The sequence below is a fragment of the Salvelinus namaycush genome, chromosome 33, assembly GCF_016432855.1.
Source record: "Salvelinus namaycush isolate Seneca chromosome 33, SaNama_1.0, whole genome shotgun sequence".
Classification (NCBI taxonomy): domain Eukaryota; kingdom Metazoa; phylum Chordata; class Actinopteri; order Salmoniformes; family Salmonidae; genus Salvelinus; species Salvelinus namaycush.
This window is the reverse complement of record NC_052339.1, coordinates 740,595-764,146: the sequence shown is the minus strand read 5'-3', so window position 1 is coordinate 764,146 and position 23,552 is coordinate 740,595. Positions and strand designations below refer to the sequence as shown.

At 44.4% G+C, this 23,552-nt stretch overlaps 1 protein-coding gene across 1 annotated transcript in view; it reads left to right on the top strand.

The window, feature by feature from the left end:
* LOC120027865 (transcriptional activator GLI3-like) overlaps positions 1–11,019 on the top strand; it is a 167,536-nt gene extending 156,517 nt beyond the window's left edge. The window contains exons 11-15 of the mRNA XM_038972946.1: positions 2,536–2,685; positions 3,351–3,515; positions 3,975–4,253; positions 5,745–6,153; positions 6,796–11,019. Of these exons, the coding sequence (XP_038828874.1) occupies positions 2,536–2,685; positions 3,351–3,515; positions 3,975–4,253; positions 5,745–6,153; positions 6,796–9,200 (3,408 nt within the window). The 3' untranslated portion in view covers positions 9,201–11,019. The remainder of the gene's footprint in view (positions 1–2,535; positions 2,686–3,350; positions 3,516–3,974; positions 4,254–5,744; positions 6,154–6,795) is intronic.
* The last annotated feature ends 12,533 nt before the right edge of the window (positions 11,020–23,552 follow it).

Below are 23,552 nucleotides of genomic sequence, written 5' to 3'. Positions count from 1 at the left end.
AAAAACATTTCCTTTAGTATGTAGTAGCTACATATCCTATACAAATAGTTCACAATTGTGTGTGTTTGTATATCAGTGTGTTATATCAGTGTGTTATACACTGTATAATTGGTATGTCAGTCTATACCTGTAAGCGCATGTGTAGGCTACCTGTGTAGGGTGTGCGTGTGTTTGCATGCCTGCGTGTGTGTGTGTGTGTATGCACTCTGTGCTCATCCCAGCCAGCCTCTGTGTCCCCATCCAGCGCACGTCTCTCTCCGCCCGTCTCCCTCCTAAATCCATCTCGGTGGCGTTTTTACAGTATGTTGGCCGATAAGCTGGCAGGGTGAAAATTAATAACCTGCTAACGCGCCACCACCACTGCTATCACCACCTATTTGTCCATTACGCCAACACTGCCTACCCATACGCTCAGCATGGAGATTATTGATTCATTACAAATTGCCATTAGATCATGACCATTAGTGTCGTCTCTAGCTCGGGCCCCTCTCTGTCAGCACGGGGCCCATGCATCACGACCGTCAGCGGGCCCCTGGTCATTTGTATGGGCTGGTGGGAGGGACGAGGGGGGACAGGGGAGCGTGTGCCAACAGCACAGCAACACCGGGGCACTCCTATCACTCAGGGGATATCGAACGGCGCGGCGCAGACTGATCGCTTGCCACAGGAATTCCCTCACAGAGGCGGAAGGGAAAAAAGGAGAAGAGGAGCTAGGAGCGGGTTTCCGTGTTGTGATGGGGAAAGGAAGATCAATCTGAGGGAAACGAACATCCAATGCCCTCGATCTTACCTCCCCAATCGTTTCCTCTCTGAATTATTTTTTTATCACCAAAATTAAAACGTGTCAAGTTGAATTGAATGGAGGGCCTTTGTTGATACATAAAGTCAATTGGAGACAGAAATGAACGATTGCATTGGCTAACGTATTGATGTAGTTGTGAGAGCAGAGCAGGGCAGGAAAGTGCACTTGGCTGGCGAAGAGATGCCGGTTTTAGTGCACTTCTTTTGTCATAGGGGCAGTGTACGACACCCCTGGCTCCCACTGCATAGGGGGTTAGTTAAGTGCAATTGTTCTGAGACTTGAGGGCCCATGGGGGTCTTTCTCTTGAAGTAAGGTCAGACTTCATAGGATACTGTCTGTTTGGGGGTACATCCCCTCCTCTGATGGGAAGAAAGGGCTGTGACGGTGCCCTGGTCAGGGCCCCACTGGACTAATGTGTTGGGTTACTAACTGGCCAGGGGGAGGGGCTGGGGATAATTCTGCCGTTGTCTGGGGACCGTCACGTCTGGAGGTGCACGGCCAGTGACGCACTAGCAGTTCAAACAGGCATGCAGGCACACACACACACAGTCACACACACTTTTCTCGGGGCGGCAGGTAGCCTTGAGGTTAGAGAGTTGGGCCAGTAACAGAAAGGTTGCTGGTTTGAATACCGGAACAGTTAGGGTAAAAATTGCTCCAGGGGTGCTGTGCAATGGTGACCCTGGCTGTGACCCCACTCCCTGTGGATGTCTCAAGGGGAGTTGGGATATGCAAGAAACACATTTCCACTAACAGGACAAACATAAACCGCCCCCCAAATTATTATTATTCTATTACCCTCTCAATTCCTCTTCTCTTCTGCTCTTTCCCTCCACTTTTGAGGTTTTTAAATATAGAGATACTCTAACAACCGTTTGTTTCTCCTAGACATTTAAGACCTCTCAAACTCAAGTCTCTATTTATCCCTGTCTTTCTTTCCCGTTCCTCTCTCTCTCGCCCTGTTTTCCCTGTAAGGCAAATGTCTCTCTCCCCCAACTCTGTTCAGGAATGTAATAAGACGGGTTCCTTTTGTTCAGGATATTGTGTCTGTCTCCCTGGGTTTAAATTGCTCTCGGAAAGGCCCTTCAGAGGCCACCACACTAACACTGTTGTCTTTGTGAGAGGGCCAGATGTTGACTTCTCCCCCGAGGATTCCATGTCTGCCTTTTTTTTCTTCTCTTTTTCTTTAGCCCACTCTCATCCCCCTTCAACCATCCACTGCCACCACTTGTACCCCTTTTACTGGTCAGTGTGCAAGACAGAGAGAGTGGGAGAGAGAGAGGGAGTGAGAGTGACAGAGAGAAATCAGGGGAGAATGCATGCTCACTAGATACTGTATAATGCTTTACTGGAGTTGTAAAGACATGGCATTTGAAACGCCCCATCCCCTCACCTCCCTCTCCCCTTTCCCTCCCCTCCTCCCACCCCCCTAAGCCTCAGATTGGAAGTTGCCACGGCAGCACATCTGTCAGCAGGAGCCCCATGTGATTTGAAGTGACAGGGTTTTATTTGAAAACGCCTGTTCAGATCGGACACTGAGACTCACAAGTCTCCCATTTATTCCTCAGAGTACTAAATACAAATGGAAGAAAAGGAAATGGAGAGAGAGAATATGAAACAATGGGAACGGTAGAGAGAGAGGGAAAATGAGTGGTAAAAACAATGATGGATGAATCAATTGAATCCAAATCCAGATTGACCTGTGATTGACCTCTGTTAGTTTCCTCTCTCAGCACATTAACAATGACCACATCCACGGGGAGAAGAAGGAGTTCGTGTGTCGCTGGGACGAGTGTTCACGGGAGAAGAAACCCTTCAAGGCCCAGTACATGCTGGTGGTCCACATGCGCAGACACACCGGGGAGAAACCACACCGATGCACCGTAAGCACACTCCCACAACACTAGAGTCCTGCAGAATTTAAGGTGGCCCTCCCTGAAATCAGAAATAACTTCCTCCTTTAGTAAATCCATTAGCTGCTCCTCTCTGTCACTCGCTCCCTGCTCACAGCTTGCTCTGCACTCGCTCCGCTCATGGCGCTCTGTGAGTATCCATAGAAATGGCTCGACTTGGGCTACTCTGCTCAATGATGAGACAGTTACTTTTCACTCTAGACTCCGACAAAACTCAAGGAACATGATTATTTTCTGTGAAATAATCTCTCCTGTGTTATTGTGATGAGGTTGAAGCCATGTTATGATCTTACTCAGATTTGACTGTACTGCACAACAGAGCACGGTGATCAATTTAGTGGTACCCTAGTTATTGAAAATGATGAAAAAACAGGCCCTACCCGGGCCCTAACCTGATGTTTAATGTTAGGGCCCGTCGGGCTCGGGTCGGGTAGTGGAGCTTAGATATAGGAATACATAAAGAGATAGTCGTTGTTAAATGGTTGTGATGATGGTGCATCCTTACATTTAATCAACAATCTGTCACATTACTGCATAGGTCAGTAATATTTTGGGGGTAATTGTTGTCTGCCAGGATGACGCAGAGCTGTGTTTGATGTGTGTGTTCTTCTTCTCCTTCTTCTTCTTCTGTGCAGTTTGAGGGCTGTCCCAAGGCCTACTCTCGCCTGGAGAACCTGAAGACCCACCTGCGCTCCCACACTGGAGAAAAGCCGTACGTCTGTGAACACGAGGGCTGCAACAAGGCCTTCTCCAACGCCTCAGACAGAGCCAAGCACCAGAACCGCACACACTCCAACGAGGTACAAACACACATGTTCACTCACTCACGTGCACACACACATACAGTACATCTATGCACTCACGCAAATGCAGGGAAACATACGCGTGTGCACAATCACAAACACAGCTCAGCGACAGGTAATTTACCTATAACACTGACTGTCCATTGCTGGAGGCCTTTAGCGGAAGGTAGCCTAGCGGTTAAGAACGTTGGGACAGTAACCGAAAGGTCTCTCGTTAGAATCCCTGAGCTGACTAGTGAAAAATCCGTCAATGTGCCCTTGAGCAAGGCACTTAACCCTAATTACTGCTGTAAATCGCTCTGGATTAAAGCGTCTGCTAAATGACTAAAATGTACAAATTTAGAAACAGAAGCACCCCCATCTACTCTCCTTCCAGAACACTGAATTAAATAGAACAGTAATAATAATGTTCTATACTAACAAAAGAATACAATATAATGTATTTCTATGTTCCAGAAACCCTACGTGTGTAAGATCCCGGGCTGCACCAAGCGCTACACAGACCCCAGCTCCCTACGCAAGCACGTCAAGACCGTGCACGGGCCCGAGGCGCACGTTACCAAGAAGCAGCGCGGTGACACCTACCCACGACCCCCTCCCCAGGAGGGGGGGAATGGACAGGGCCTGTCACCAGGGCAGCTGGGAGGGTACGCAGACCGAAGGGAGTACAACCACTCTACCTCGAAACAGGACGAATGTCTGCAGGTCAAGTCCATCAAGACAGAGAAACCCATGGTGAGCCCCTCTTTAAGGTCTAACACTGCATAATGGGATAACCATAGAAATAGAATTACTGCCGCTGGTCCACCAAACACGGATCGTTGAATTGAATGGGGATGCCCATTCTAGTAATTCTATTTCTATGGAGGTAACAGCCCAGCTCTATCTGAAATGTCACCCTAGCTTCTAACAACGCTCCATCTATTTGAACTTGAACTCTAACTGTGTCATGTACCGTGATGTTCACTTAAACCTGTGTACAGTACGTGTGTTTTGTGTGTAATCAAACCACTTACGAATAACCCTATAACGAAATTAATGTTTTCTTCTGTCCAATTTTCCATGCATTACTCTTCCCTCTCTCTCTCTATGGACAGTGGGTAATCAGGTGAGATAGGTGTCCCTTCATGTTGCATTTGTAAAAAAATATATTAAAAAAACATGTCTCGCACTCACCTTGTAATACCCATTCAGTAGCCTGTTGGCCACTTTCCTTATCTCCTCTTTCCATGTGGCATCAGCATTTGTCTCATTAGTCATCTTTACAAAGCTGTCCATGGTCGTCGCCACTTGGGATCGAGAAATTCTCTTGATTATAATCATTTTCTTTATTTTGGAGAGTAATGTTTGCTCAAAGCAAGTTAAATGCCTTGGGGCAGAACTAACTGCATTTCTAACCATTTCCAATAATGTTTATGTGTAGAATGCCCAACAATGCCTAGGGCTCTATTGTGCAGCCAAATGCATTGGGTGGAACCGAGATGAGACTAGGCCCATTCACACTACAAATTCTTGCTTTGCAATTTTGTGTGATGCCAAAAAAATTATAGTTTTTCTCTTCACTCAATTTGGGTAAATCAGAGAAAGCCCTTCCTTAGTCAGTCTGAAAATAATCATTTGTCCACATTTTTTACAGAAGAAAAGACATTGGACAAACCCACAGCTCTAGGAGGGAAAGATTGTCTTTGTTTACACATATTGTAATGACAGTTGAACGCAAACCTCCGATGGTTCTGTGGCCTGTAGATTTGAAGGTGGTATTTGATCATGATCAGACGGAATGCATTAATATGATCAATCATTGTGTTATTGTTTATTCCTGTGGAAAGCATGACCCAGGCAGCTGCATCACATGGTGTCATTGTGCGTTTTGATCACATGGCTCAGACCTTTAATAAAATAAAATGGTCCTTAAAGTGATACTTCGGGATTTTGGCAGGGAGGCCCTTTATCTTCTTTCCCAGAGTCAGATGAACTCGTGGATACCATTTGTATGTCTCTGCGTGGAGGAAGTTGCAAACCAGCTCTAGCGCAATTGCTAACTAGCGTTAACGAAACTACCTCTGACTTCCTTCACACTGGAAACAGAGACATAAAAATCCCTTTAATGTGTCCCATAATAACTGAGCCCTCCTATTCTTCCCCTCCCATCTTTTCTTTTCACCTCCCTCTTCCACCTGTTTTCATCTCTTACTTGATACTCGCACCCCTATTCCACCCCGGCAGACGTCTCAGCCAAGCCCTGGCGGTCAGTCTACATGCAGCAGTGACCAGTCCTCCATCAGCACCTATCCCAGCCGTGGAGTCCAGCTTGCTGTGAGGGGAGGGGTGGGACTAGGACTGGGTGAGGGACTGGGAGAGTACGAGGAGCTGGAGGATGAGGAGGAGAAGGTGTTGGAGGAGTTAGAAGGGGGCTGTGGGGCCCCCATCATGGACTCCACTGTGTCCACAGCCACAGCGGCTACGTTGGCGCTGCAGGCGAGGAGAAGTGTGGGCCGACCCATGAGATGGATGGAGCACATGAAGATGGAGAGGCTGAAGCAGGTGAATGAAGGAGGAGCCCCCATGCCCAGGCTGGTCCCCCTGTCACCCACACCCAAGGGACCTGCCACGCTGCCCGCCATCCTGGGGAAGGGTAAGGACCCACCATGCTCATATCCACAACCCTATCTGGGTCTTCTGAGGCTATACACAAAGAAAAATAGTGTTTCGTTACAGGGACTTAGTAAGGGTGTGAGGTGTGTTTTTACATGCTGTACTCCATGGGCATTCAATATCGCTATTAAACGTCCCTGGACACTGTAAAGGCGAATAGATATGTAGAATAATATTGACACTAGTATTGGGTTGTGAAAATAACTCAAAATGTCTCAGCAGATCTCAGTTTGATTACTTGGAATTTCCCCCTGGCAGATCGGACTTGAATACACAGGCGTAAAAAAATCTTTAAATTCTCTGTTCCACTGGAAATCACTTTCAAACCCATATCGTATCACGCCATATATCATATCAGTGATTAAAGCATGTAATAGAATTTCATGGCCAAACTGTGCCAGTTGTATTTGTGAGAAGGTTGCATCAGTCTGATGGATCTCTCTTCACTTATATTGTGCTCATCTTTCTCTCTATCCCCGCTCTCTCTTTCTCGCCCTCTTTTTTCTTTCTCCCCCTCACACACCTCCACTACCCCTCCTTCTTTTTCTGTCTCCCCTCTCTCTCTCCCTCCCCTATCTTTCTCCTCCCCTCTTACTCCCTCCCTCTCTCTCACCCTCCTCAGATCCATACCTGGGCAGGTTATCCCAGCCGAAGCCTCCCCCTCGTCCCGAGCTGGGCAGCACAGAACTTACGGTGATCAGCTTGCTCCACAGCATTGAGCGCGGTGACCGGCGGGACAGCTGTGACAGCGCCACCAGCTCGGCATACCTGAGCAGCAGCCGGCGCTCCTCAGGTATCTCGCCGTGCTTCTCGTCGCGGCGCTCCAGCCAGGCGTCCCAGAGCGAGGCAGCCAACACCCCTAGTCACCACTACCGCCACCACAACCTCAGCTCCACCGACTCCTACGACCCCATCTCTACCGACGCCTCACGCCGCTCCAGCGAGGCCAGCCAGTGCGGGGGAGGTGGTGGAGGAGGAGGGGTGTTTGTGGGTGGAGGGTGGGCGGGTGTCGGGGGAGGGACCAAGGGGATGCTCAACCTCACGCCTGCGCAGCACTACTACCTGAAGGCCAAGTACGCTGCTGCCACGGGCGGCCCACCCCCAACACCGCTGCCCAACATAGAGTGCATGAGTCTGAAGACCCGCATGGCCATGGTGGGCGAGGTCCAGGATGGCGCTGGAGGCAACTATGCGATGCCCCAGCTGGTCAGGTCGCGCCGCTGCAGCGACGGCAGCACCACCAACAGGTACGGGGGCCACGGTGGCTACCGAGACTACTGGCGGAGGGGCTTCTACCCCGGCGAGGGCCCAGGGAACGGCCCGGACCGGAGGGCCAGCGACCCCGTGCGGACCCACCCTCAGCAAGCACCGGAGTTCTTTGGGCTGCCCCATGTCCAGTGCTTCAGCAGCCTCAACAACATACACCCTCTGCCCCCTCTATCAGGCCTCCAGCACCCCACGGAAAAGGGCCGCAGCTTCAGTCTGCAGAACTACACGCGCTCCGACGTGAACCTACAGAGAGGGGGCCTGCTCTCCTCGCCCTGCCCCCCCAGCATCATGGAGAACACGGCCCTGGAGGCCCTGGCCATGGAGGAAGAGGGAGCCCTGCTGCTGGGGGATGAGGACATGCTGCCTGACGACATGTTGCAGTACCTCCGCTCACAGGACAAGGCAGGCTCCTACAACAACCACCTGGAGAACCAGGTGGCTGGGGACAATGGCCATCTCCCTGGGGGGGAGTTACAGGACCAGGGCCCAGGGCTGAACCAGTGCTTCCACAGCCCCCAGCAGCACCAACAGCGGCAGGGACTGGAGAGAGAGAGCCCTAGTAAAAACGGCATGCCCATCCAGTGGAATGAGGTGAGCTCAGGGAGCGCTGAGAGGTCTCCACAGAGACAGCCCCAGGCCCAGTCCCAGCAGAGGTGTAGTCGATGGGCCGCCACAGAGCAACACCAAGGTCTGGCTGCCGGTTCGCCATTAGGGAGGTTTGGGAACATGGTAGCGCAGCCGCAACAACCATTCGCCAGAGAGTTCCAGAACCAATGCTGTGCCCAGCCAGCCCAGTCCCAACCTCCATGCGGGGTAAAGTTAGAGGTGACCACCCACTCCTGCATGGAGATGAGAGGGAATGACCACAACCCCACACACACCTTTGGCCGCCCTGACTTCTCCCAGATCACCCTGGGGCCTCTGCCCCAGGGCTACGGCCAGCAGAAGTATCATAACCAGACCCAGAACCACAGAACCTCCAGGCAGATCGGAGAAAACCTGCTCCTCAGCCGGGCCTCCATGGACAGCCTCTCCAGCCTCTCCCCGGCACTCCACCACCAACTCCTGGCCGCCTCCGCCCCCCGCCTACAGCAGGCCAACAGCAGGCACCCGGCCAGACCACAGCAATACCTGAATCTCCAACCGAGCACCACCAACGGTAGCCATGTCAACCTTACCCATCAGAACATTTCCCAGCAGCAGCAGAGTCTGAGCCTTCAAGGCAGCCACTGCTCCCTGGCCCGTCAGGTGTCCGGGCTGAAGCTGGAGGTTCCTGACCAGGGCTACCTGGACCAGGGCTTCAGCGACCAGGCTGTGTGCTTTGACCCGGTGGAAACCAAGGCCTCGTCCTTCCCTCCCCTGGAGGAGCAGTGTCTGCTGGAAACCATGACCGAACCATCGGTCCCGGCCTGCCTACTATCTCCGGGTGCCGACCAGGTGACCAGTACGGTGGACAGTGGCGTGGGCGGCTCAGCCAACGTGCTAGACGACGTGGTGACGCTGGACTTCGGCGCCATGCTGGATAATGTGGGGTTGGGCTACGACCAGCGTAGTCTGGTATCGGGGGTTATCAGCCCCTCCATCTTCCAAGGCCTGTCCAGGACCTCGTCCCGCCTCACCACTCCCCGGGCCTCCGCCACCTTCCACAGCACCGCGGGCATGGTGCCTTCCAACCTCAGCAACATGGCCATCGGGGACATGAGCTCCTTCCTCACCACCCTCGCCGAGGAGAGCAAGTTCCTGGCCATCATGCAGTAACTAACTCCGTTCTTCCTTCGCTCCATCCCTCCCTCCCCTGTCTAAAAGGAAATAGAGGAAAAACCTGATGCATGTAAAGAACTGAAAGAGGAAAAAAGATGGCAACACTTATGACAAAGTGACAAATTATCACAGTTTATTATACTTACCTAAAGTGTTTCCCGAAACAGATTTGTTGCCAAACAGATTTATTTTGTAAAAGTGTCATCCCCTCTCTTCTGAGGCAGGGGATGTGTCAAAAAAAGTATATATAGGTATATTCAATTTCTGTAATGAAGGCTATTTTTGGAAGCCCTTCCCTTTGTATTACTATATGATGGTGAGCGAGTGAGGCCTCTGATGGCATCTCTGGTCTTGTCCCTTTGAAACATTATCCTGTGTATCGTCGCTGGTTTTTTTGCTGTACACTGTTGGTATAAATGCATGTTGTATTCAAGGTCAAACACAAACACTGTCTTCATAAGTATGTAGACTAGCCCACGTGCTAAGTATCTAATCCTATTGGATGTACCATTTACCATTATGGTCCAACAATCGCCTCATATAAATCTTTATGTCATCAGGTCATAAGAGGGTCAAAGGTCAAATATTAGCTGAAAAGGGCCCTGGTTGTTATCTTTCTATATTTACTTGTTATAGAAAGATTCAGTATGTTACTTTTGAGAATATGTAAATGTTAGTGTTTCAGTGCTTCTACCAAGTCTTACCAAGTGGGTGTGTTTGACAGAGTATTACGATAATATTCAAAGTCTTTGAATTACAAGCGCCAAAACGTAGCCCTTTAGTTCATACTCCAATGGCTTGATTTACAATGTCTGTAATGGTACTCACAGGTGTATATATAACAATGTGTTTTTTTCCCAAATTTTCTTTGTGAAAATCCGATTTTTGTTTCGAGGTGCTTTCTGTAGAAAACAAGCATTTGTGGACAGTATGGGACATATTCTTTTTACTTTTTTTATACAACATTAATTAACCATTAATTCTAAGCGTAGCACATGATCACTGATTTAAAAAAAGGGTACCATTTGTTTTCTGTTTTTTATCCACCATTGTATTTGACAATTTTAGAATTGTGATCCTTTTTTTGTCTGATAGACATTTATAGTGGATCATCCATATTATATTCTATTCTCCAAAAGAGTACAATACAATATGTCCTGCCACTATGGAGTGCAGTGACCCTTTCAACAGTGTTAGTATCACCTTGCAATCCCACATGACAGTGTACAGTATTTTAAATAGTTTCCTTAATCTTCAGTGACAAAGTAATGAGGTACAGAATTGTTTTGATGTTTTTTGGTACTTTTTGTCTTTTTGTAGCTGTGCGTCGATGTGTTGTTTTGGAAGAAGCAAAACTCATTCCCTCGTGAAAGGACCAGAGTGAATGGCCATGAGGTATGTGCCTTAATAATAAAACCTGCCTGTCGGAAAATAAAAAGATCACTGCCAATCTTCCATTGTTAATTCTGAAAAGATACACATGTTAAGTGTCTTGTGAGACCTGTAAAATTCACATAAACATTTATATTTAAAAACGGATTATCGAAAAGATTGAAATGTGTGAAATGCATTAACGTTCATTTTTGTTAATCTTTTTTTCTTTCTACTATTGCCTTTTTTTTTATACCTGTAAATACATTACTCTTTCTGTAGGTTTAGCTCAGATATGAGGATGAGGCAGCGGGGTCAATAAAGAAATGACTCTTAAAAGCAGGGATTCCCAGACCAGGCAGATTTGGCTCTAAGTGGTGAAGAGCCACTTTGCTCTTTTATAACTGACCACAAATGTTTGTATGGTTTTAATAAAAAAAAGGAAATTATAGTTCAAGTCTTCTGTCTTGCATGTGCGCTGGTTTGGATACAATGAAACACAGACTCAGATGGATGTGAACCGATCTTCCATAGGTTACATAGATTTGTTGGATTTAAAGTCATCAACCCACCACGACAAACAAGTAAACGAGAGAATGATCCATTAACTGCGAACGTCACTGCCAACTATGCATAAAACAAACTGCATTACTAAGCATTAATAATAAAGTCACTGTCATTGTAATGGGATTAAATCACTAAACAATCTCTGTCTAAACCTCAGGCTATCAGGTTGAGAGCTTCTGTACTCTCAAATCAAATCTTGTTCCAACATATTGGGTCAAAATCAAGAGGATAAATTACACACACATTAAAAGGAAATGCAACTTCTGTTGGACCTCACTGGTTGTCTGTACCAACCTCCATGCACCCTCAACTCTTACACATTGAATTATGGATAATCGAATAGTCTGTGCTTTTGTTGCCCCCTTCTGATCATCAGTAAGAATTGCATTTAAATTCTACACCAACAGTCATGCACTTCAGACCACAAGCCAGTGCCTATTCACAAACATAAAAATAGATGTATTACCTTCGGGTTTGTCCAAAAATATTGTCATATCTTCTCCTCATTTGGCTTTTAAATGCATATATAAGCAAATGTAGAAATACTTTGGGTAACACTTCATTTTAAGGGGTCCTTTTTACATTCTAATTACCAGTGATGTACATAAACCCTGGATTGTGTATATATTTTTGTAGTGGGGACAGTAACATTAATCATCTACATTTGATTTGACTTTATGGACAATGTTTTAAGATATCATTTTTTATTTTTAGCTCACATAATAAAATGTAAACATACTGTATTCATGACATAATATAATTTTAAAATATTCATTACTTAAAAAAGTGTCAAAAACGAGTATAGACATTAATAAATGCATTTCTATAGCTTCCAAAATGTGTTTTACAATGGCGGGGGAGTGCCAAGATGGAGGCATAGTGGCTTCAACACAGTGCCCCCTATCAGTCATTTAGTGTATATACACTACCGGTGAAACGTTTTAGAACGCTTACTCATTAAAAAAAAAATGTTATTTTTACTATTTTCTACATTGTAGAATAATAGTGAAGAAATCAAAACTATGGGATCATGTAGTAACCAAATTTTTTTTATATTTGAGATTCTTCAAATAGCCACCCTTTGCCTTGATGACAGCTTTGCACACTCTTAGCATTCTCTCACCTGGAATGCTTTTCCAACCGTCTTGAAGGAGATCCCACATATGCTGAGCACTTGTTGGCTGCTTTTTGGTTGAAACCAAAAATCTCCAATTTGGACAAATTTCCACTGGTCTAATGTAAATTGCTTGTGTTTCTTGGCCCAAGCAAGTCTCTTTTTATTATTGGTGTCCTTTAGTAATTGTTTCTTTGCAGAAATTCGACCATGGAGGCCTGATTCACACAGTCTCCTCTGAACAGTTGATGTTGAGATGTGTTTGTTACTTGAACTCTGTGAAGCATTTATTTGGGCTGCAGTTTCTGAGGCTGGTAACTCGAATGAATTTATCCTATGCAGCAGAGGTAACTTCCATTCCTGTGGCGGTCCTCTTGGGAGCCAGTTTCATCATAGCGCTTGATGGTTTTTGCGACTGCACTTGAAAAAACTTTCAAAGTTCTTGAAATTTTCAGTATTGACTGACCTTCATGTCTTAAAGTAATGATGGACTGTCGATTCTCTGTTCTTGCCATAATATGGACTTGTTCTTTTACCAAATAGGGCTATCTTCTGTATACCACCCCTACCTTGTCACAACACAACTGATTGGCTCAAATGCATTAAGAAGGAAAGAAACTCAACAAATGTACTTTTAACAAGGCACACCTGTTAATTGAAATGAATTACAGGTGACTACCTCATGAAGCTGGTTCAGAGAATGCCGAGCATGTGCAAAGCTGTCATCAAGGCAAAGGGTGGCTATTTGAAGAATCTGAAACATAAAATATATAATATAATTTTTTGAGTCACTACATGATTCCATATGTGTTATTTCATAGTTTTTATGTCTTCACTATTATTCTACAATGTAGAAAATAGTAAAAATAAAGAAAAACCCTTGAATGAGTAGGTGTTCTAAAACTTTTGACCGGTAGTGTATAAATCATTGGTAATTACATATGTAATTACACCGTAACATGTATTGTAATTATTTTAATAATTTATGGTTACACTGCAATAACAACATTGCAGTCTGTAATTACAGGGGTGTAACAACGAATGCTTGTTATCATGCTTGTTACAAATGTTAAAAGTTTCCGATAGCATCCCAACGCACCATATTTCAGCCTGCACAAACCACGCGATAAGTGTTAGCCAACTGAAAACCGACCACCTCACTGACACAACTCTGTAATGAAGATCTGGAGTCAGATGTCTAGGCCCAAAGGCAAAAACAGGTTCACATAAATAAACACTTTAAATTGTTAAATCATTTATTTGTGTATTTGATAGTAGGTCAATTACTTTAACCATCCATTTTTTTACACACATTAATAAACAGTTATGATTAAAATTGTGAGCTAGTCATTTGTGCTTGCCAAATTGTAAGCCTATTAAGCTCGGTTGAATAATGGTTTATAAATGCACTTCAAATGGTCACAAGACAAACTCTTAATCCATCAAGGAACCTTGCATGGGTTTCACTGTTGAGGAACATTCTCCCTTTCGGATGGGATGGATTGGTGCAATTATTTAAGTATCCCAGGATAAAGGCATCGTGTCAAGATCTGTCCATCTGCGCAACAGATTAGATGTTTTCTAAAAACATGAAAACATGTTTTAAGAAAATGCTGCAAATATATTTAAATGGAATACAGTAATATCTCATTTACATAAGTATTCATTACCCCTGAGTCAATACATGTTAGAATTACCTTTCTGGGTAAGTCTCTAAGAGCTTTGCACACCTGAATTGCACAATATTTGCACATTATTCTTTAAAAAATTCTTCAAGCTCTGTCAATTTGGTTGTTGATCATTGCTAGACAGCTATTTTCAAGTCTTGCCATAGACTTTCAAGCCAATTGAAGTCAAAACTGTAACTAGGCCACTCAGGAAAATTCACTGTCGTCTTGGTAAGCAACTCCAGTGTATATTTAGCCTTGTGTTTTAGGTTATTGTCCTGCTGAAAAGTGAATTTGTCCCTCATTGTTGGTTGGAAAGCAGACTGAACCAGGTTTTCCTCTAGGATTTTGTTTCTACTTTGCTCTATTCTGTTTCTTTTTATTCCCCCCAAAAACTATGGTTTTCTTCCTCTCCGGCAACTGAGTTAAGAAGTACACCTGTATCTTTGTAGTGACTGGCTGTATTGATACCAACATCCAAAGTGTAATTAATAACTTCAGCATGCTCAAAGGGATATTCAATGTCTGTTTCTTTACCTCATCTACAAATTGGTGCCCTTCTTTGAGAGGCATTGTGGAAAACCTCCCCTGGTCTTTGTGGTTGAATATGTGTTTAAATTTCACTGCTTGACTGAGGGACCTTGTATATAATTGTATGTGTGGGGTACAGAGATGAGGTAGTCATAAAACATCATGTTAAACACTATTATTGCACACAGAGTGAGTCCATGCAACTTATTATGTGACTTGTTAAGCATATTTTTACACCTGAACTTATTTAGGCTTGCCATAACATAGGGGTTGAATACTTTTCTAAAAACATTATTCTAATTTGACATTATGGGGTATTGTGTGTAGGCCAGTGACCCAAAATCTAAATTTAATTTATTTTAAATTCAGTCTGTAATAACAAAATGTGGAAAAAGTCAAGGGGTGTGAATACTTTCTGAAGGCATTGTATATGCCTAAACTTTAGAAACCATGATGATGATAACTAGGAGTACTGCAGTGTCTATGCTAAATTGTCATCCATTCTTCTTCTCTGCCACAGTTTCCCACAAGGTCTCAGACTCCAGGATGGGAAAATGCTTACCAGAAAGAAATAGATAAAGACAATCTTTCAAGATTAGCTAGCTGTTTATGCCAGTGGTTCTTAATCCTGGTCCTAGGGACCCAAAGGGGTGCACATTTTAGTTTTTGCTCTAGCACTACAAACCTGATTCAAATAATCAAAGCCTGATGAGTTGACGATTTGAATCAGGTGTGTAGCACTAAGGCTAAAGCAAAAATGTACACCCCTTTGGTTCCCCAGGACCAGGATGGAGAACCACTGATCTAGGCTATTCACCATACTATTTGAGTCACCACTAGAATAGTTTTTTTTTAATGGTATTTAGTAGGCCTATATCTTTGTTTAATCTAAATAATCTAACTTTGAATCTAAGAAATGTACGTTTTGCAATAAAGTTGATTAAGGTAGAAGCTCATCTTTTGTTTGTAAGTATTTTCACTTGGTAATTAAGCAATAAGGCCTGAGGAGGTGTGGTATATGGCCAAAATACCACAAACCCCTGAGGTGCCTTATTGCTATTATAACCTAGTTACCAACATAACTAGTGCAGTAAAAATAAATTTTTTGTCGTACCACGGCTGTCAGCCAATCAGCATACAGGGCTCGAACCACCCAGTTTATAATGAGTAATAAGTAATTATTTAGAAATTGCTCATAGTTAACTATAAAACTACACTTTAAAGACTAAATCCTGTGTAACTAGCGGCAACCTTGTACTTATGATATTACAGATATGTACTCTATGGTGTATTAGTGTGTTCACTTTCTCACTTGGATGGCGCTTTCAGAAGCTGACGTTAGATTGTCAGAATGGGTAACGTACTTTGTAGGTACACAATAATTTCAAGTAAGTACACCTCAAGATACATTTCCTTTATAACACCTAGTAATTACATTGTACTTATGCAGATATTGAATGTGCTCTGTGGTGTACTAATATGTTTATTTTATCCCTTGGATGGTGCTTCTAGAAGATTTAAAATTAGGGCCATGTTGTCAGGATAGGTAAGTATATATTAATTACAAGTAAGTACCCCACAAGATACACAGGACTTAACTAATTCAAATGAAGTGTAACACCTCTGTAATTGCATTGTACAGATATTACATGTACTCTGTGGTGTACTAGTTTGTTTATCCTCACACTTGGATGCCGCTTCCGGAAGCTTTAACATAAGGGCCAGGTTGTTAGGATGGGTAATGTACTAAAGTATATAAGTATCAGTGGCGGTCAGTGCCGTTTAAGATGAGGGAGGACAATTTTGTTTTTCATGAGCATGACCTTATTTCTATTACAGTATATCAGATGACTCTCATTCATATTCCATTCACCAAGTTCAATATAACAGCAATAGGTTTAGGCTATTACACGATACTCAAATTTTCCCTATACCCATCATGAGGTTGCTAAAATCTAGCCTATGAATGAATGTTTACAACATAGGTGCGCACAGGTCGAGCGACAAATTTGAGGTGACAGTGACAAATGGACAGACAGTGACATTCAATACCGCCTTGCACACTCTTTGCCAGCATCTATCTGATATAATGGTGTATTCATAAGTCCAACAGTTGCAAATTAGAGTTTCTATTGGACAAATGTAGGGGTTTGTCCCCATTTTTTCCTGTTTGCTTCCGTATTAAGAAACATTTTCAACAGAATCGGCTAAATTAATACACCCCTAATCATGCATAAACACAGTTGACTTTCATGGCAGCCACGTTGTATTCCTTTTCCCATCCATGCGCTCTCCTTCTCTCACCTGTTCTCATCGCTGGTGGACTTCAATGCACAACACATCAGCTGTATGTGACCAGGCGAGAAAACATTTCGAAGCCAAACCGCTACACCGAGCCTATATCGTTGTCACCATATTAGCTAAGGTAACGTCATAGTCAGCATAGCTAATGGAACTAACGCGTTTGTAAACCCGCTACAATCATGCAGTAACGTTACAGTGTACAGTCAGTAAGCAGTTACACCGGCGGGCCCCGGTGGCAATAAATTAGTAATACCAAAAGCTTACCTTGACTTGGAAGAGTTCCAGTGTTGTGTTGGAAAGTCATAGCCAGCTAGCTAACACAGCAACCCTCTGTTTGAGCAGGGTGCTCCAGTAGGCTAAACTAGCTAGCTGCATTTGCTAGCTAAGTAAGTGAAATTGAAAATGAAAAAAAAAATGCTTCTCCTTCATTTTGGAAGAAATTAATTTGTTCCAAACTGTTAAACTATTGTCTTTCTCTTTGAGTCAACTACCCACCACATTTTATACACTGCAGTGCTAGCTAGCTGTATCTTATGCTTTCAGTACTAGAATAATTCTCTGATCCTTTGATTGGGTGGACAACATGTCAGTTCATGCTGCAAGAGCTCTGGTAGGCTGGAGGATGTCCTCCGGGAAGTTGTCATAATTATTATTACATTTACATTTAAGTCATTTAGCAGACGCTCTTATCCAGAGCGACTTACAAATTTACCTTTTATATTTAACTAGGCAAGTCAGTTAAGAACAAATTCTTATTTTTCAATGACGGCCTAGGAACAGTGGGTTAACTGCCTGTTCAGGGGCAGAACGACAGATTTGTACCTTGTCAGCTCGGGGATCTGAACTTGCAACCTTTCGGTTACTAGTCCAACGCTCTAACCACTAGGCTACCCTGCCGCCCCGGTCCATGTAAGTCTATGGAAGGGGGTGAGAACCATGTGCCTCCTAGATTTTGTATTGACGTCAATGTACCCAGAGGAAGACGGAAGCTAGCTGTCCTCCAGCTACACCATGGTGCTACCGTACAGAGTGCTGTTGAGGCTACTGTAGACCTTTGCAAAATAGTGTTTTAATCAGTTATTTGGTGACGCGACTATATTTAGTGTAGTTTTATCTAAAATGGATACATTTTTAAATGTTTTATAGTTAAACATTTTATGAAATTCACTGAGGACGGTCCTCTCCTTCCTCCTTTGAGGAGCCTCGACTAATAAGTTAACATTAATTACAAGTAAGTACCCCTCAAGATACACAATATTTAGCTACATAAAATGAAGTGTAACATCTAGTAATCTAATTTTACTTATGCAGATATGCCATGTACTCTGTGGTGTACTTGTGGGTTTATCCTCTCACTTGGATGGCAAGGAGGTTCAGGTTGTCATAATGGGTAACACACATTAATTATAAGTATTTTCTTTTTTATAATCTGGGATGACACCCATATGGTAGACCCCAGTCAGTGAGGTTGACCTATACTGAGTGTACAAAACATTCGAAACACCTGCTCTTTCCATGACATAGACTGACCAGGTGAAAGCTACAGTATGGTCCCTGATTGGTGTCACTTGTTAAATCCACTTCAATCAGTGTAGATGAAGGGGAGGGGACAGGTTAAAGAAGGATTTTTAAGCCATCCTGTGAAATGGAATAGTCTTGGTAAAAAATCCCTAATCTTCTCTAATACACTGAAATTCTTGTATTTTGGCCAAAGGTTTTCCCTCTGAAGATTCTCTGTGGCTCCAGAGATCACAGGTAATGGATCATCTGTCCCCTTGTGAGACTCTCTGATTGACCTCCTCACCATCTGCCATTTCACAATGCCCATAATTTACCCAATCCTTTAACATGGCAACTCAACCCATTAGCACCCATTTCAAGTCCTTTAGGTGTCCTTGACATAAGTAGAGCTAGGCTTCATTTTATTTCACCTTTCCCCTGGACTTCGTAAGACTTCCTAAATGCTCTCTGCCTTTTAGAAGCCAGTGACTGAACACGGCAATCACCGAGATGAAATGGAGGACTCTCAAAAGGGTACCCTTTTGGTAGCATCAGAAGACTTCAGAAAATAAAAAGAGGAGCTAAATCATTTCAACTGGACACGTGAGATGGGCTCTTTGACTTTGAAGCTCCCAGGCTGCAAATGTTTCAGACAAGAACAGTTCCCTTCAGAGACATTTCTATCCCCTTTTGACTACGTCTCTAGCTCTAGTTTTCCTGTCTGTCTGACTGAAATGGTAGGGGTATGTCAGGGGCCAGCCTGTCAGGGCCCTGGTTGGTGCTCTCACAGTGCAAGAACTTCAATGCTAAATGGAGAGAAATTGGGACACCTGTCAATCTGAGTTCATATTTTCACAAGTCTCCTCTTCCTCAGTCAGCATTCAAACCTTAAGAGAAACTCAACTAGTCTTGCATAGAAAATACAATGAAGCCCTCTATCCAGTTATTGATTTTCCTTAGCCACAGCACCACAAACATCAATAATTAGAACGCAATGCTCAATACAGGAAATAGATATTTCTGTGAAATATATTCTTGTGCTGTACATTTGTATTGTGCTTGAGAAAAGAGGAGCGCCAAAACAATATTGAATATGAAATATTTTATTACTAAAAGTTGTGGTACACTGAAGGTGCTCTTTTTACATCAGCTGAAACTCAATTATTTGCGGAAATCACTATTTTTTTTCTTTCGTGAAAATCTTGAAAATCTTTTAAATGAATTAAGACGATGGTAAATGGAATATACTCTCACTGGCCAGTTTATTAGGTACACCACCCCATTCACAAAAATGGATCGCGCCTATAGACAGTGAGTCATGTGGCAGTGGCTTGATACAGTGCATTCGGAAAGTATTCAGACCCCTTCCCCTTTTCCACATTTTGTTACGTTACAGCCTTATTGTAAAACGGATTAAAAATAAAAATACCTTATTTACATAAGTATTCAGACCCTTTGCTGTGAGACTTGAAATTGAGCTCAGGTGCATCCTGTTTCCATTGACTTTCCTTCAGATGTTTCTACAACTTAATTGCTGTAAATTAAATTGATTGAGGCACAGATCTGGGGAAAGGTACACAAACATTTCTGCAGCATTGAAGGTCCCCAAGAACATAGAGGAACCACCAAGACTCTTCCTAGAGCTGGCCACTAGGCCAAACTGCGCAATCGGGGGAGAAGGGTTTTGGTCAGGTAGGTGACCAAACCCGATGGTCACTCTGACAGAGCTCCAGAATTCCTCTGTGGAGATGGGAGAACCTTCCAGAAGGACAACCATCTCTGCAGCACTCCACCAATCAGGTCTTTATGGTAGAGTGGCCAGACGGAAGCTACTCCTCAGTAACTCACATGACACCCCGCTTGGAGTTTACCAAAAGGCACCTAAAGGACTCGCAGACCATGAGAAACAAGATTCTCTGGTCTGATGAAACCAAGATTGAACTCTTTGGCCTGAATGCCAAGCGTCATTTCTGGAGGAAACATGGCACCATCCCTATGGTGAAGCATGGTTGTTGCAGCATCATGCTGTGGGCATGTTTTTCAGCGGAAAGGACTGGGAGCCTAGTCAGAATCGAGGGAAAGATGAACGGAGCAAAGTACAGAGAGATCCTTGATGAAGTCCTGAGCGCTTTGGAGCAGGTTCTCAGACTGGGGCGAAGGTTCACCTTTCGACAGTACAACGACCCTAAGCACACAGCCAAGACAATGCAGGAATGGCTTCGGGACAAGTCTCTGAATGTCCTTGAGTGGCCCAGCCAGAGCCCAAACTTGAACCCGATCGAACATCTCGGGAGAGACCTGAAAATAGCTTTGCAGCGACGCAATCTGACAGCGCTTTAGAGGATCTGCAGAGAAGAATGGGAGAAACTCCCAAAATACAGGTGTGCCAAGCTTGTAGCGTCATACCCAAGAAGACTCAAGGCTGTAATCGCTGCCAAAGGTGCTTCAACAAAGTACCGAGTAAAGGGTCTGAATACTTATGCAAATGTGATCTTTTCTAAAAAACTGTTTTTGCTTTGTCATTATGGGGTATTTTAGAATAAGGCTGTAACGTAACAAAATGTGGAAAAGGTGAAGGGGTCTGAATACTTTCTGAAAGCACTGTACAGTCGTGGCCAAAGGTTTTGAGAATGACACAAATATACATTTTCAAAGTTTGCTGCCTCAGTTTGTATGATGGCAATTTGCATATACTCCAGAATGTTATAAAGAGTGATCAGATGAATTGCAAAGTCCCTCTTTGCCATGCAAATGAACTGAATCCCCCAAAAACATTTCCACTGGATTTCAGCCCTGCCACAAAAGGACCAGCTGACATCATGTCAGTGATTCTCTCGTTGACACAGGTGTGAGTATTGACGAGGACAAGGCTGGAGATCACTCTGTCATGCTGATTGAGTTCGAATAACAAACTGGAAGCTTCAAAAGGAGGGTGGTGCTTGGAATCATTGTTCTTCCTCTGTCAACCATGGTTACCTGCAAGGAAACATGTGCCCTCATCATTGCTTTGCACAGAAAGGGCTTCACAGGCAAGGATATTGCTGCCAGTAAGATTGCACCTAAATCAACCATTTATCAGATTATCAAGAACTTCAAGGAGAGCGGTTCAATGTTGTGAAGAAGGCTTCAGGGCACCCAAGAAAGTCCAGCAAGCGCCAGGACTGTCTCCTAAAGTTGATTCAGCTGTGGAATCGGGGCACCACCAGTACAGAGCTTGCTCAGGAATGGCAGCAGGCAGGTGTGAGTGCATCTGCACGCACAGTGAGGCAAAGACTTTTGGAGGATGGCCTGGTGTCAAGAAGGGCAGCAAAGAAGCCACTTCTCTCCAGGAAAAACATCAGGGACAGACTGATATTCTGCAAAAGGTACAGGGATTGAACTGCTGAGGACTGGGGTAAAATCATTGTCTCTGATGAATCCCCTTTCCAATTGTTTGGGGCATCCGGAAAAAAGCTTGTCTGGAGAAGACCAGGTGAGCGCTACCATCAGTCCTGTGTCATGCCAACAGTAAAGCATCCTGAGACCATTCACGTGTGGGTTTGCTTCTCAGCCAAGGGAGTGGGCTCACTCACAATTTTGCCTAAGAACACAGCCATGAATAAAGAATGGTACCAACACATCCTCTGAGAGCAACTTCTCCCAACCATCCAGGAACAGTTTGGTGACGAACAATGCCTTTTTCAGCATGATGGAGCACCTTGCCATGAGGCAAAAGTGATAACTAAGTGGCTCGGGGAACAAAACATTGATATTTTGGGTCCATGGCCAGAAAACTCTCCAGACCTTAATTCCATTGAGAACTTGTGGTCAATCCTCAAGAGGCGGGTGGACAAACAAAAACCCACAAATTCTGACAAATTCGAGCATTGATAATGCAAGAATGGGCTGCAATCAGTCAGGATGTGGCCCAGAAGTTAATTGACAGCATGCCAGGGCGAATTTCAGAGGTCTTGAAAAAGAAGGGTCAACCCTGCAAATATTGACTCTTTATAATCAACTTCATGTAATTGTCAATAAAAGCCTTTGACACTTATGAAATGCTTCTAATTATACTTCAGTATTCCATAGTAACATCTGATAAACTTTGTGGAATATATTTGTGTCATTCTCAAAACTTTTGGCCACGACTGTATATAAAGCAGGCAGACAGGCATCGAGGCATTCAGTTACTGTTCGGTTGAACGTTAGAATGTGCAAAAGGAGTGGCCTAAGCGACTTTGTATATGTGATATGATCGTCGGTGCCAGGAACGCCGGATTCAGTATCTCAGAAACAGCTGCCTCCTGGTCTTTTCACACACAAGTGTGTAGGGTGTCCCCGAGAATGGTGCGAAAACAGCTCATTGGTGAGGGGCCGAAGGAGAATGGCAATAATCGTGCAAGCCAATAGGCTGGCCACAAACAGACAAATAACGGCACAGTACAAGTGGTGTGCAGAAGGGCATCTCGGAACGCACAACTCGTCGATTCTTGTCACGGTTGGGCTATTGCGACAGACGAGCACACCGGGTTCCATCCACTCCTATCAGCTAAAAAGAAGAAGAGGCTCCAGTTGGCACACGATCACCAACACTAGACAATTGAGAAGTGGAAAAATAGGGCCTCCCGAGTGGCGCAGTGGTCTAAGGTACTGCATCGCAGTGCCACTACAGATTATGGGTTCGAGTCCAGGTTCTGTCACAGCCGGCCGCAACCAGGAGACCAATGGGGCGGTGCACAATTGGCCCAGCGTTGTCCGGGTTAGCAATGAGACAAGACTGTAACTACCAATTGGATACCATGAAATTGGGGAGAAAAAGGGGTTAAAAAAATAAATAAAAAGAGGTGGGAAAAAATGGCCTGGTCTGTCGAATCCTGTTGCGTCATGCTGATGGCAGAGTCAGGATTTGGCATAAGCAGCAGGACCCATCCTGCCTGGTGTTAACGGTACAGGTGGTGGCGGTGGTGTGATGCCATTGCGTTAGCAAGGACCAACATTCCCTGTAGAACGTTTCAGACTTGTAGATTACACGCCCCGAATAATTCAGGCTGTTCTGGAGGCAAAGGGGGATCCGACCCTGTACTACATGGGTGTACCTAATAAACTGTGTGTACACAACATAGGAGAACAATGAGGGAGAGTGGTGGCTTCCAGAACTTCCACCAGTTCTGTGTTTTACACACAAGGCTCATGCACGAGGCTGAGAGCCTATAGCCAGGACCGTGTCAGAGAGAGAGAGAGAAAGCGAGAAATAAAGAGAAGTTGTGAAATCATTGCCTATTGTTCTGAGGGGAGTACAGTACTACTGTTGAGTCC